This window comes from Uloborus diversus, chromosome 4, assembly GCF_026930045.1.
Source record: "Uloborus diversus isolate 005 chromosome 4, Udiv.v.3.1, whole genome shotgun sequence".
Lineage (NCBI taxonomy): Eukaryota > Metazoa > Arthropoda > Arachnida > Araneae > Uloboridae > Uloborus > Uloborus diversus.
The window spans coordinates 24,876,580-24,890,499 of NC_072734.1; the positions used below are offsets into that span (position 1 = coordinate 24,876,580).

General features: G+C 32.2%; 1 protein-coding gene and 1 long non-coding RNA gene across 3 annotated transcripts in view; one reads left to right on the top strand and one right to left on the bottom strand.

Annotated features, from left to right (window-relative positions):
• The window catches only part of LOC129220352 (uncharacterized), a 39,776-nt gene extending 37,802 nt beyond the window's left edge, over positions 1–1,974 (top strand). Inside the window, exon 3 of the long non-coding RNA XR_008580462.1 lies at positions 1,286–1,974. This is a non-coding gene — a long non-coding RNA (uncharacterized LOC129220352). The remainder of the gene's footprint in view (positions 1–1,285) is intronic.
• Positions 1,975–6,631: 4,657 nt separating this feature from the next.
• The window catches only part of LOC129219744 (apoptosis-stimulating of p53 protein 2-like), a 96,364-nt gene continuing 89,075 nt past the window's right edge, over positions 6,632–13,920 (bottom strand). For both annotated transcript variants that reach the window (XM_054854035.1, XM_054854034.1), the window contains 5 exons: positions 11,859–12,061; positions 9,763–9,896; positions 8,152–8,318; positions 7,439–7,638; positions 6,632–6,993 (listed from right to left, as the gene is read on the bottom strand). In XM_054854035.1, the coding sequence (XP_054710010.1) occupies positions 6,961–6,993; positions 7,439–7,638; positions 8,152–8,318; positions 9,763–9,896; positions 11,859–12,061 (737 nt within the window). In that variant the 3' untranslated portion in view covers positions 6,632–6,960. The remainder of the gene's footprint in view (positions 6,994–7,438; positions 7,639–8,151; positions 8,319–9,762; positions 9,897–11,858; positions 12,062–13,920) is intronic.

The window sequence follows — 13,920 nt, forward strand, 5'->3', positions numbered from 1 at the left end:
ATACATTTTTTTGACTTCAATTTAGAACCATTTCTAAGAGAGCTCCCCGAAACCCTATCTAACACCATCCTAGATAGTGAACATTGAATTTTTGGAACTCTAAAAAATTATCGATATATACCCCTAAAGTAGTTTGATGTTGAATACAGTTGCGTTTCCAAAATTTCAATTCGGGAATAATTCCGGCGGAGTGCTTTTCCTCCGATCCATATTGATGTTTGTTTAAAATTTCGTATTTGAAACGTTAATATCGAAAATATTTCGAGAGAGAATTCCTGTATCTCAGCCCAAGGAGGGGGGGGGGGGTATCGCCCCTCCCCTGTATCCGCTTTTGCTCTGCAAACTTCATCATTTAAGTGAATTTTAAGTTAAATGTATGCACTTTTCTTCACTTGTTTATTTATTATTTTTTCCCCCTATGGAGGGGTTTTGCCCCTAAAAACCTTTCCTTAGACACGGCCCTGGCTACTAAGTTGGAGTACTGTTTGACCGCGGATTGTATGTAATTTGGCAATCTGCCAAGTGAAGACTATTCCATCTGAATGAATCTAGCAGGGGAGAAAGGAAAATAACGATGGGATTTTGATGCATGCTTTTCATAATGTAACTAGTGCCTTATTCATTTATCGCATTCTCTAAAATAAAATAAGGGAAACCAAAAATAGTTACCATGGTATAACAACAAAAAGAAAAGAAAATATTTTCATTTTGTTCAGGAACGTAAAAGCAAATTGGTAAGCTCAAAACATTGTTGTGAATAAATAAATAAATTAATTAATTTTTGTCGTGAGAATATAGATCGAATATACTTCAGATTTAAAAAATGTTGCTGTGAGAAAATTTTCATTTTTACAAAACTAAGGCTAAATAATAGAGAGGCAAAAGTGCCCATCTGTAGCAAATCAACTAACATCCCTATAAATTAATAAATACGTCCATTTCTGCCTATAAACCGGAAATCAGCCTTTCCATGTAATCGATGGTCAAACAGTAACATCTTCATAACGTTGCAAAATGACCACTACAATTTTCATACTCGTGTATGAAGAATCTTCGTTGTTGTGATCAAGAAAGTTCAATGCATAGGATTTTCCCCAATATTCTAATTACAAAGAAATCCTTTTTTAAGAAAATTCGTAGTGTTGATGAAAATTTGGGAGCCCCCCCCCCCCTCCCCTTCCCCAACGCATCAGGAGAACTGGCAGCTCTGAACAGAAACAACTTTTTCTGGTTGATTATAACAATTTAGGCATGAAATATGATCTTAAGTGTCTTTCTTTTCCAGGGTATGGACGCTTTTTTTTTATTCCACTGTGCGGATCGTTACTCGTACTGGCGACTTTCCTGATGCTGCTGACTTTGAAAATTGCTGCTGGTATCATACGAACAGCACCACGAACGATTAATTTACAATGTTATATACCAAGTACACCAAAACTGCGCACTTATACATCTGTAACATTTGCGCAGCATCCTTATTTTCGAGTCTTGGAGGAATATGAAGAGAAGGTAGGTGTTTTATGCTCGTGAATGAGGTTATAAGCAAGACTACCGAGTTGGGACCGAAAGCAGTTTGTTTAAAAGCTTTATTTTTCAACAGTAAAATTTGACTTGTTTAATAGCGTGTGAAAACTGTTGCTGAGATTTTATAAATTTTAGAGCATTGTTGTATATTGATCCGAAGTAATAAATGTGTTAATAAAGACTTTTGAAAGAAGTTTGAAATATGGTGTACCCTACTTTTTGCTGATACGAAGTTGAATTCCCTCTGGTTTGCAGATATTTAAGACGGAAGGAATGTTTAGGGGTCCTTCTTCATAAAGTGTAACTTTTCTGTCACACGCCTTTTACAGTAAAAACCTTAAGGAACAATTCATTTGACAATGATTTTTAATTTCATCAAAAATATATCTATTTAAACTTGTCAACAATTTTTTAACAATAATTTTTATTTTAGTATATTTTTGGTTCACAACAAATGAATTCTCACCTGTGTGGCATGTCACACACCTGTGTGACTGTTTATGTTGATTAATAACTTGTTAAATTAAAAGTATATATTTATTTATTGATTATTCCTTTCACAAGTATCTCAAACACTAATTGTTTAAGTATATTTGTTTTTTTAATATTGTGTTTTGGTAGGACAAGGAGTCATGTCGCACAATAAATTATCACCTCCGTTACCTAAACACAAAATGCCATTCCTCATTAACACGTGGCAGTAATGACATCAAATTTTATTTTCCGTGATACAAGGGAGCCCCCTTGTTTATTTTCAGCCATAGTGGAAGTTGTGAGATTTTTGTCGAAAAACAAAAAGATTTTGCTTCAAAAACTTAGTATGGTTACTCTGACTTCTCAACTCCGTGAACTTGAATTTCAGGGATGTAAATTAATGTAAAAAACGAAGTGAACATGTTTGTGAATATTCTTTACATGATCAGATTGTAGCAAAAAAAAAAAAAAAAAAAAAAAAATCCCTGAAAAATGTATAGATTAGGCTTATATTAATGGAAAATTCCTCACCTCCGTGACAAACCTTATGAATGTCATTATTTCTGAGGTGAAAATAAATGGAGGAGAAATACATTAAAAAAAGGCATTCTACCAAAATTATAAATTGCCAGTATATCCTCAAATTTACTAAATATTATTTTTTAACATACAATTGAAACTACTAATTAAGAAGTACTTTAATTAAGAGAGCTTAATATTATATTCCCAATAATCATTAAAACAGCTGATTGTTTGCACAATTCACAAAATTACTACTTTGATATTAAATTGGCCTCTATTTTTAAACATTGAAAGTTTTTTTCCTTTCTTTTTATTTCTATGAACGAGGCATTTTTTAATTTTATTTATGAGTAAAATAATTGGAACTTAGCTGGGCCATTGTTTATGGTTACTTCTAGTAGGTAACACTTTCATGTAAAAACGAAAAAAAGGAAACAAAAAGGTTTCAAAATTGAAAAATATTTGGGCTCAAAAGTTATGTTTTCTGGAGAATGACCCTTAAATATCAGCAAAATGTAGGGTAAACCAAATTTATACATGACATATTGGTTGCTGACATTGTTTCCAGGGTTACATCATGTGACACCACTTACGGATAGCAATTGCTAATTGAAAATTTTGATTCTCAGTTTCCCACCACCTGGGCTCTTATGCAAAATTTCAACAGGATTTTTTTTTAGCCGTTAGCATTAACATTAAAAAGACACTCAAAGAAAAAGCGGATACAACTTCTGGTTTTGGAGGGGTCATTTCTATAGAGATGGCTTATAAGTGTCCTTGTTACGTAATAGCGTCTTGGCCAAATTTTTCTAAAGAAAAGTTTCCTAACTCTGTTTTAGGCTATATTTGCCCACTCCCTCCACTCCTGGATCCCCGCCTGACTCAAGGACTCTCAACAGACTGAAATAATCACAAAAAATGGATGCTGACAATTTTCTGTACCTTAAAAATTCAAAGCTGAGTCAGTTGGTGAAGCTTTCCACAAACATTGTTCACTTAAAATCATGTAAAATATGAGGAGGATTTCAACACATAAGAAAGATACAAACTGTTATATTTGTTCAATACAACGACATTCATCCAGACTACATGAGACCAAAGGCAATCTGGATGGACAATCCGGCTAGTATGGGGAAATATGTACAAAAAACCTTAACTCTCCATTCATTATGACAAAAACCACCCTTTGTAACATTTTATAATTTGTAAAAACTATATAGCGTTGTTTACAAGTCATTAAAAAAAAAGAAAACAATTTTTTACACACAACTTTTTACAGAATTGGTTGATTATTTTCTGGTTTAAATGTGTATTGCTAGATAACGTATGATCATCCTAACACTATGGTTGAAAGTTCGGTCGCAGTGGAGTTTGTTAGATTGCCAAAACTTAATGTGCGATCTATGCAGCTGTATACATAATTAAAACAAAAGGTGAATGTTCAGCAACCTAAAAGTTGCATTCTTGCTTAGTAAAAAATTACTTTTGTGAACACACAATCATTAAAAAGCTACAAACTAGATTCAGATAAACAAGGTTCTACTGAATACATTCATTTTTTAGAACAAAGGGGTATAAGGGAGAATAACCCAGAGCTCTGCTTTAAAAAAATTCTTACATCTTCCTTCTGTGCTTTTTCAATGTTAAACTCCGATAGTCTTCGGCATCTTTATAATTAATCAGAAGCAAACACTGCCAGGATCGTCATTATCATCGAGTTAAAAGTAGATGTAAGTTCTATTCCAAACTGTACAGCCACAATGCGAGATATAAGACCCAGGCATTGCTTGAAATCTCTACCAGAAAATACAGTAAAGAAATGTTGGGATTGCTGAAGAGATGGGGGGGGGGGGGATATTCTAAAGCCTTAAAAATGTTTAAATGAAAAATAAAGATTTTCTTAGAAACATTCGTTTAACTTATTTAACTAGAAAATCGCCTGTCATGGCAGGTGAAAATTGTTTCTACATTTCAACGAAGTAGTTGCCTGTTTGATGATATTTTGATAGTTGAAATTTTAACTTAACTCCAGTAGATAGCGTTCGTTGTTGACTGCTTTTACTTTTCTTCATTCTCCTAAAATGACAAGTCTTACCAGTAAAGCAGTTAAGTTGCCGCATCCAGTTCAGCGTTGTCAAAATAAAGCATTTCCCTGCATGTCAAACATTGCCCAGAAATATTATCAAATTAAAAATAACTTACTGACTATTAATGCTTCAACAATGAAATAATGCGTCACGCATGCTATAGCGAGAGTTTCGTTGTTGGTGATGTCAGAGTCTTACTCGTTCAGTGACTTTGCCTAGAGCCGCTATATAGACAGGCCGACGCATCAGCTTAAGTTTAGCCATTTTGGATCGGATTTTTCATTGTTGCACTGCTTGGGTTACCACAGCACAGTTTCGGGTTTCGCCAAATTTGCCGGAAATAACACTATTTAATAAACAACTCACGTGCCGCTAATAATCGCTCGCATTGAACAATCGCCAGAAAAGACTACCACTCAAACTCGCGCTCCGATCCAAAAAAGCTGATGCGCTGGCTCGTATATATAGGGGCCTTAACTTTGGCTATTATAAGTATGAGGATTTAAATGCGAGTTAAATTGATTCTTTCTACCTGGTGACAAAATTTTATTTCTGTCTCCCATATTTATAACGATGCTGTTTTTGGGTTTTAAGCAAATGCTCATGAGTATTGTGAAATGCTACGCTACACTGTGCACAAGCAAATGCAAAATTTTCATTGAATACTTTCTTCTTGAATTACCTAATTATTCTTGACATTAAAGTTATTTTATTATAACTTCTTATAAAGGGTGTTCCATCAAACTGCAAGACCTTTATTTTCGCATACCATTAGTCCTAGATGTACACTTCTAATTGCAAAAATGTCCAAAATCAGATGCAGAGTTAAGATATTGAAAGTTTGAAGCAAAAATAAAAATGAGTCAAAAAATACAAAATTTAACTTTTTATGCGGGCCCTAGTACCCCTAACCAATATTTAGAGAAATAATCTCCAATGAAAACTATTACTAACACAAAAAACTTGACATTTGTACAACCAGAACTCAAGGCGATATTTCAGTTTGAAGTTTTAAGGAACCATACAGAAGATTAGATTGGAACTTATTGCTCTTTGAAAAGTGACAGGTCATCAAAGAAAAACAAGGTATTTATATTTTTCATGGCTATTCAAAAAGAAATGCAAATGTAATGCCGTGATACGTGAAAACACACTACAAAACCTCGAATAATTTGAAAAATCACACTATGCACACATTTAATTTTAAACACTTGTTAACCACTATATTTTCTCCAAAAAGGAGTTATTGACGGCAAGCAAAAAGTGGTGTAAGTCACAAAACGCTGAATTCATATCTCTGTGAATAATGGTTGTAATAATTTCAAACTTTTTGGGTTGGAACTATTTTTCAATCAAGATTATTTCCCAAAATATAAGTTAGGGGACCTGGGATCCGTATAAAAAGTTAAATTTTGTATTTTTTGACTATTATTTATTTTCACTACAAACTTTCAATATCTTAACCATGCATCTGATTTTGAAAATTTTTGTAATTGGAAGTATACATCTAGAACTAACGGTTGCAAAAATAAAGGTCTTGCAGGTTAAAATGGAACACCCTGTGTGTTTTGTACCGTACTGAGGAAACTTATGTTCAAGAAACTCAACCCCCCAAAGGAAATGCTAAAACGCTGCTCTTGATTTGAAGAACGGAAGTACTCGACTCCATGCAAGTATTTCTCATACAGTGAAACCTGTGTATAACGACACTATCTATAACGATAACCTGTCTATAACAATATTTTTTTTGGTCCCAACAGTTTTACTGTATTGCTTCTGGCAGATCCTATGGATTCATAGAAATGAGAAACCTATCCCATATTTATCTTCATTTTGTGGTAAATCTAAACTAAGCGCACTCAAAACGAAGCAGGAAAAACTAATTCTAACTCTCCACTAAGTCCCAAAACTTGATTTTATCAATGACAATCACTATTTTTTGCAGAACCGCAACGAAAATCACACTGAAAAGAAAATCACAGTTTAACAAAAGTCAACAAATAGGACAATAAACAAAAACAAAATAAAATCAAAACCTTTTTATTCATTTTTAGGCATTTTAAATAGATATGGCATACATTGTTTGGAACACTCACTACACAGGCACACATAAATGTAAACACTACACACAGGCACACATAAATGCAAAAAAATAGCAGCATAGGCACATATGAGATTCTAATATTGCAGAAAAAATGTGATCATAAAATATAACTGATTTCATGTTTAAAAGGACGGCAATAAAAGCTGAGTTTGGAATGACATCTAAGACCATTTTTGGCACTATGCTTCTTTATTTTTGTCATGGCACTTCTAAAAGGCACATTAGTTTTTGAATTCACAGAGAGATTCGTCATCCTTTTCTACTTGTCACTCGGGGATAAAGCTAAACAAAAGAAATAAAAGTAATTTCAGTACATTTCACTTATTTATTTTTGAATTCAGTTGAAATTGACAAAGTCAAATGTATGTTGCAAAGTCAATGTACATTGCATGTACAATGTACATGTAATAGACATTGTACATCTTATAACATGTCTGCAATCTCAGGTCCATAATTTGACTGTTTCGGGAGGGTTTTATCAAACACATTTGTTGAGAAATCTTTATGACGAACAAAAAGCATCATTTAGAATAGTTTTGAAGAATTTCAAAGGGAGTTTAAACCCTACAGGCCTCCCCTTGGTAAACAGCCCTAAGCAATTTGCGAAAACCATTTAGTCAACAATTTCATAAACTAAAGTGAATGATAAGAAAAGCAGTTTCATTTGCAAGTGGTAAGAATTCGACTTTTAAATGCACCAATTGATTATCAGCAAACAGTAAATTACCCCAAGAAGATTTCTCGGCACGTAGCCTTCTTGATCCAGCAATCGAGACCACCACCATTCACTCTCCTCATCATCTCCCTTTCTCAGTACAGTCAACGTATCACCATCCTTGAAGCTCAATTCGTCTGCATTTTGGCCTTCATAATCATATACAGCATACACAGCACCATTATTCATAACTCCCAAGTTTTCTTGCAAGCCTGCAATTGCAGAATTCAAAACATAAGTTGAGAAGTAATGTGATTCAACTACATAGAAAGATAAAGAGCAGTAACTCAAGGGATTATAAAATAAATTTAGCAAATATTACACGTTGCTTACTAAAGCCTTTGGGGAAAAAAATTAAGCACCTATCCTTAACTTTTTTTTAATTTCATGTTTAGCTGTAGTTTCATGGCATTTGAAAGATCAACAGAAGAACAATTGCCATGCATTTTCAGTATTTTAAAATAGAATATTAAATAGAGATAAAAAGATATTCTATTGATTTATTTTAGAACAATATGCATAATAATATTTGAGGGGGGGGGGGTGGAGGAAGAATCTTATCGTTAACATAAAGAAAATAGATTCTAAAACACACGCAGAAGCAAAAATTTCACTCTTCATATCATTGATGAGGTTTAATTACTAAATAATTACAATTGACATGATTGCCAACACTTTGTTGATGATTGCTACATAAAAATGGGCAAATAAAGAATTTTACTCACTATACAAATACTCAGAACAGCCATCAAAGCCCTCCTCATCTTCTTCACATTTCTCAGCGGCAGTTTCGTGGTCACTTAGAGTTGTGGCAAAGATGCAGGCCCCCCTCTCAACCAAAAATTTCACCATCGGCAAATTATTACAAGATGCAGCACAATGGAGAGGAGTCCTAGAAAATAATAGTTTAATCAAAAATCATTTGGAAAAATTTAAATGAAGTGATTATTAAAATTATTCTCACAAAAAACTATTTTCACAGTAAAATATCAAAGCTGCCTGGTTGGGCCCCAAATATGATTAAGATTTTTGGTGAGTCAATTTTTGACCAAAGTTGACTATTACAAATTTGTAATTTAGTTGAATAAAGTTACTTTCTCTTTAAAAGAACTAGAAGAGTTGAGCATTAAGATAAAATGCTATTTATGATGGCTTAACTTCTCCTTTATACTTTTAACATATTACTACTCATTTCATTCTATCGCTGAAAAGTTTGCCTACTTTTAGACTACACCGTATATGAACATTTTCTAAAATGAAATTTCAATTAAAATACATGAAATGCTAGTGAAGAGCATCAAAACAATTCTGCCAACCTCGTTAGTAGGGGAATGTGGGGCAAGTGAAATAGTTAAGATGATTTAACATCTTCAAAGTGAAGAAATTGGAATTTTGTTTTGAAAATTATGGTACATAAAGAAAAATGTATTTTACAACAAAACTTGCATTGAAGCATCATTTTTAAAAAATTTTTGGCAATAAAAATGTGCTTTCACAATAAGGGGAAAATCTTCACTTTTTTCTTTATGGAGCAAAGTGAAAAATGAAATATCTTTCGAATGAAATATTTTCATGTTCAATTGTAAAATATATTTTTGAACAAAGAAATGAGTAAATAAAAGGATAGTTGAACGAATGATAGTGAAGATAATGAAACAATAAATAATAAATGAATTAATATATGAGGAAAAATAAATGAGTGAATAAAATACTGAATGAATAACAGAATAAGTGAAAAAATGACCAAGTAAGTGAATTATTAAATTAAGGAATGCAAATAAAGTAGTTAATTAATACGTATGTGATTTACAATGTCACAAATGTACATTAGTGAACAAAATGAACCATTTAACTTTGCCTCGCATGCACTTGACAAATTGTGAAAAATATTAAAAATACAAATAAGCTTAATATTGATTATATAAATACTGCATTAAATATTAGAAGGATCCAATTAAAATATATATAACGTTAATGACAAGAACTTAATCATTTGATAATATCAAGAATAACTTTTGACATACAATAAAATATTACAATTTGAGTATCGATTTTTGGAAATTGCTTGTATTATCATATGCTTTGATCTTCAGGGGAAATTTTTTCCTGACTGGAAAAGACTGCATGTATTACTACATAGTTAAAATATTTTCAGATAGGTGGCGCTAAAAGCAGAGCAATATTTCACCATTTCACTTTGCCCTGATACTGCATTTTGACCCACATTTACATATTTACACCAGATTATGACAATTATAAAACTTCAGTATAATCACTTGCTCATCAGTATTTCTTTAGTATAATAAATATTAAACAATGTAAAAATAAACACATACCATCCATCACTGTCTTGAGCATTTACATCACAACCAAATTCCACCAAAAAGGTAACAACTTCAAAATGTCCCGCACAGATGGCATTATGAAGAGCTGTAATACCTTCATCATTTGAGGCACTTGGATTAGGAACCTAACAAAAAATATTTCATGTAAGGTAAAACAAACTAATGAAAATGAGTAAGCTCAACGAAACTCAATGTAAATCAACAGGTTAAGAAATGATGCAAAGTAAATCCAAAAAGTTGTTTAATATTAAGCTCATCCTTTTGCAAAAAAAAATTTTTTTTTTGTAACCCTGGGATGTGCTATATGTATAATTTTCAAATTGATTTTAACTAATCTTGCAAAGGTAAATATCTTATTTGTAAATGGTGTGTAATGTAGTATTCAGGGTTGGCAAGTTTTTGCAGCTGGAGGTTTTATCTGGTATTAACCACAGTATTTACTGTCATGTCCAAAACCCCCTTTTTGACATAATTTTCAAAAACCTAAATTTCTGTCCAAAACCTGTCTAAAACTACAATATTGGCAACAAAATAACCTTAACAAGTGGACCTCAGCTTACTAAATTTTGATTTCATACAATAAAGCAGAGGTTTCCAAACTTCAGATCTCTGCAGCACCCCCTCTGGAAAAATTACGAACTTAAGTTTTTAAAAAATGTCAATAATGACTGTATTTGATAATAATGTCATTATTTGTGTTTTACAGGTTTTTGACATGTTACGCCAAAACCCAACCCTGGTAGTAGTAGTGGGTTTGGACAGAATCTGTTCAAAAAACCATCACTGAATCCCAAATTTGATAATTCATTAAAACTGTGATTATGAAGTAGTCCACTTGGAAAAATACAATCTGTAAAAGCAAATCTATCAAAATTATTAATATTGTCTTCTAAAAAAATTATTAATATTTGTCACATTCTACATTGTCTTAGAATGCGAAGTAGCATTTTTATATGGTAAACTTCATACTAGGGACTTTCTTAACACACTATTAAAATTCAAACACATTTTTACTCAAAGACAAAAAGTTTATTTTTCAAAATTGAATTAAATAGAGGGAATCTTCCACTCTTAAGAAGTTTCAAATCCATGATTTTTCATAACTATTATTTGTAATTTTCTATTACTCATGGGATGCAATTGTTTCAGGGGGAAAAAAAAATACATTTCACATAATTGTCTAAATTAATGTTTTTAGAAAATGAAACTAGTTTTAATTTCACTAATGTTCATAAATTTAAGAGAAAAAATGCATTGATAAATAAAAAAAAACATTTTAAACAGTGGTATTGGCTTGAATAGAATAAAATGCATATGGATTAAGATTTCTGAGTGGGCATTGCTAAATGACGAGTGTGCAAGTCTTAAAATACACAATATGAAACAGGATTAAAAGTAATAGGTAAACATAAAATTGATGTCCAAGTGAAAAATCAATAAACAAAAACAAACTACAGCAATATACCAGACAGACCAGTTATCACACCCAGAGACTGCAGTTTTTTTTATTAGAACGCATTCACCAGTCGAACCACACCATGCTGCGAGACACTCTTTTGTTGACACTCATCTTTAATGAGATGACATCTGCCTCCAGCTAGGTTAAATACTAATTCAGACTGACGAATTTTAATAAGAGCAAAACTGGCGTCTCTGGGTGGGATAACTAGGTTGTAAGGTCTATTGCATGTAGTTCGGCCTTAGCCCTGGCTTGGGGTGGTAACTTACTGCTAAAAAGAAACTAGTTTTATAGAAGTGTGCACAATCCCATTTCGAAATGCATAAAGACTCAGGGTTGATGTATAAAAAGCGGCTAAAAGGATAAATTTTAATCCTTATTCATAAAATTCGGCAAGAATATATGTTCTAAACCTCCAAACATAATTGTGAGTTTTCATGGTTTTTGAGCATTTTGTACTAAAAATCATGCTTTTCATGACAAATTGAGATTATGATTAAAATCCATGACTGTGTATGTGTAGGCATACCCTTTAAGTATATTGGATCACACTAATTACTTTAATAACTAAGACTTAAAACAATCTTACAAGCACGAGAGCAACAAACATTTCTCAAAAATCACTTACTTCTTTTGCAGTCTTTTTTACTAATTCTAACTCTCCCTCTAAAGCTGCATCTAACAATAAAGCTAAAGGATCAAAACTAACTCTTCTAGAATTTCGCATAGAGCCTTCACTTTTTAAATTCCCTTTTTTCATGCGACGTAAAGCTGCACTGGAAAATTGTGGATCATCTGCTTCATTTTCTTCAGAAATCAATTCAGATGATTCTAAGAATAATGCAATGAAAAATTTTAAATTACTGACAATGACATACTTATTAAAATCTCAGTATATCTTTCATTTACAAGTTTATGCTATTTTCAATGAAACAATTATATAATTTAGATGGCAAATATTTCAAAACTGACGAAGTACAACTGTGGGATTAAACCTGTAACTTTTCTAGAATAAAGATAGCTCTTTCGAAGACGAAAGTACGTAATTCAAAGAATATCTTTTTTTTTGTTCCATATAACTTGGTTTCAGAGATTTTTTAATATTTAGAATTTTTAAAACCTTTTTGTGGAAACGATCTCTTGTTTTGTAACAATGTTACATAACAAAAACCAATAGCCAAATCCACAAATTAAAAAATGAAACAAAGTTACGGCACCCCCCTCCCCGGCAAGAATGATCACCAAAACAAAAGGCTTTGCAGTACTTCCCCCGTTGAACGAGAAGAATAAAAAAGGGAAAATGCCAATTCATGTCACACAAATGATGAGACATTTAATATAGAAAACTTGTTTTTATGCAAAAGAAAAAGTTCTAGCAAACTATTGGATCGTTCAGATTGTAGAGTTCCTTTGGCACAGTTCAGAAACATGCTTTCTTATGTACCCTAATAACCCTTTTGCCATAGCATCCACTTCATAGCTGATAACTCACATCATACCTAATGGTTCCTTATATCCGAATATACAACAAATAAAAGCAAAAGTTTAAAATTTTGGTAATAAATTTCAAATACATGCATAAAAATGTCACATCCATTCTGATGGATTGAACACTATTCATTTGTTCTCTTTTAACTGGCATGCTGCATTTAAAAGCTTTCAAAACAACGAGTGCAATAGCTAGGACATTCATGGAAATAATGTTTTACTGTAAACTTCAAATTAACTTCAAGGGTTCCGAGAATGTACTACTGAAAAAAGAAGTTTATCAAACTCTGTGAACTTTGTCAATTTTAAATGCATTTATAAAACCAATGATTAAAAAAACTATAATCTAACAAGAACTCAACTGTCAAATACAATAATTATGAAATTTTAAATTTAAATGCAAAGAGATAACAAAATATTCCATTGTAAGATAAATTAATAATATTCATCAACATCTTAAAAAGCAGCATGCCAGATTGTGATCAGAGTTCAGAAATTTTCAGGATTTTTGAAGTAAAACATTGCATTTTCTTAGAGAACAAAAGAAATTGCTTTACCATTAGTTTCTCCTAATAATTCATTTAAAAAGATAATTGAAATTGCACATCTGCCTCAAGTATGCACCTATTCCAAGTAGGGGAGGGTGGGGAAAGACGAGATACTTAACAAAAAACAGTTGTGGTGGCAAACATAAGTCAAAAATAAATTCGAAAACAATGTCTTTATTATCTCTCAAGTATTACAAATGAATAAACATTGACTTAATATTTTATTCCCAACAGAAAATTTTAGGCGCATGTTTTAACTTATTGTGCTTAAAATCCCATCTTACCTCTATAGGTGGGGTAAGATGAGATTCAGTGTTTACATAAGCCAGTACAGTTATTTAAGTACAGTTTTTGGTTTTGATTTTTCAACCTTCACTCTTTTGCCTTTATCTTTTCACAGACCAACTTTTGTTGCTGTACTAGTTGATGAGGTCCATGAAAATATTTCTTCCAAATTCCTTTTCACATTTCGTTTTTTCTTCTTTAGCTCCTCGATCTTTTCCTCTTCCTGCTTAGATTTTTCTATTTTCTTCTCTCTCTGCTTAGAGGTTCCCATTTTTGTCTCCTCTTTTTGCTCAGATTTTTCAATTTTCTGCGGCTCCTCCTGCTTAGATATTTCCAATTTCTTATCTCTCTACTTAGATTTTTCTATTT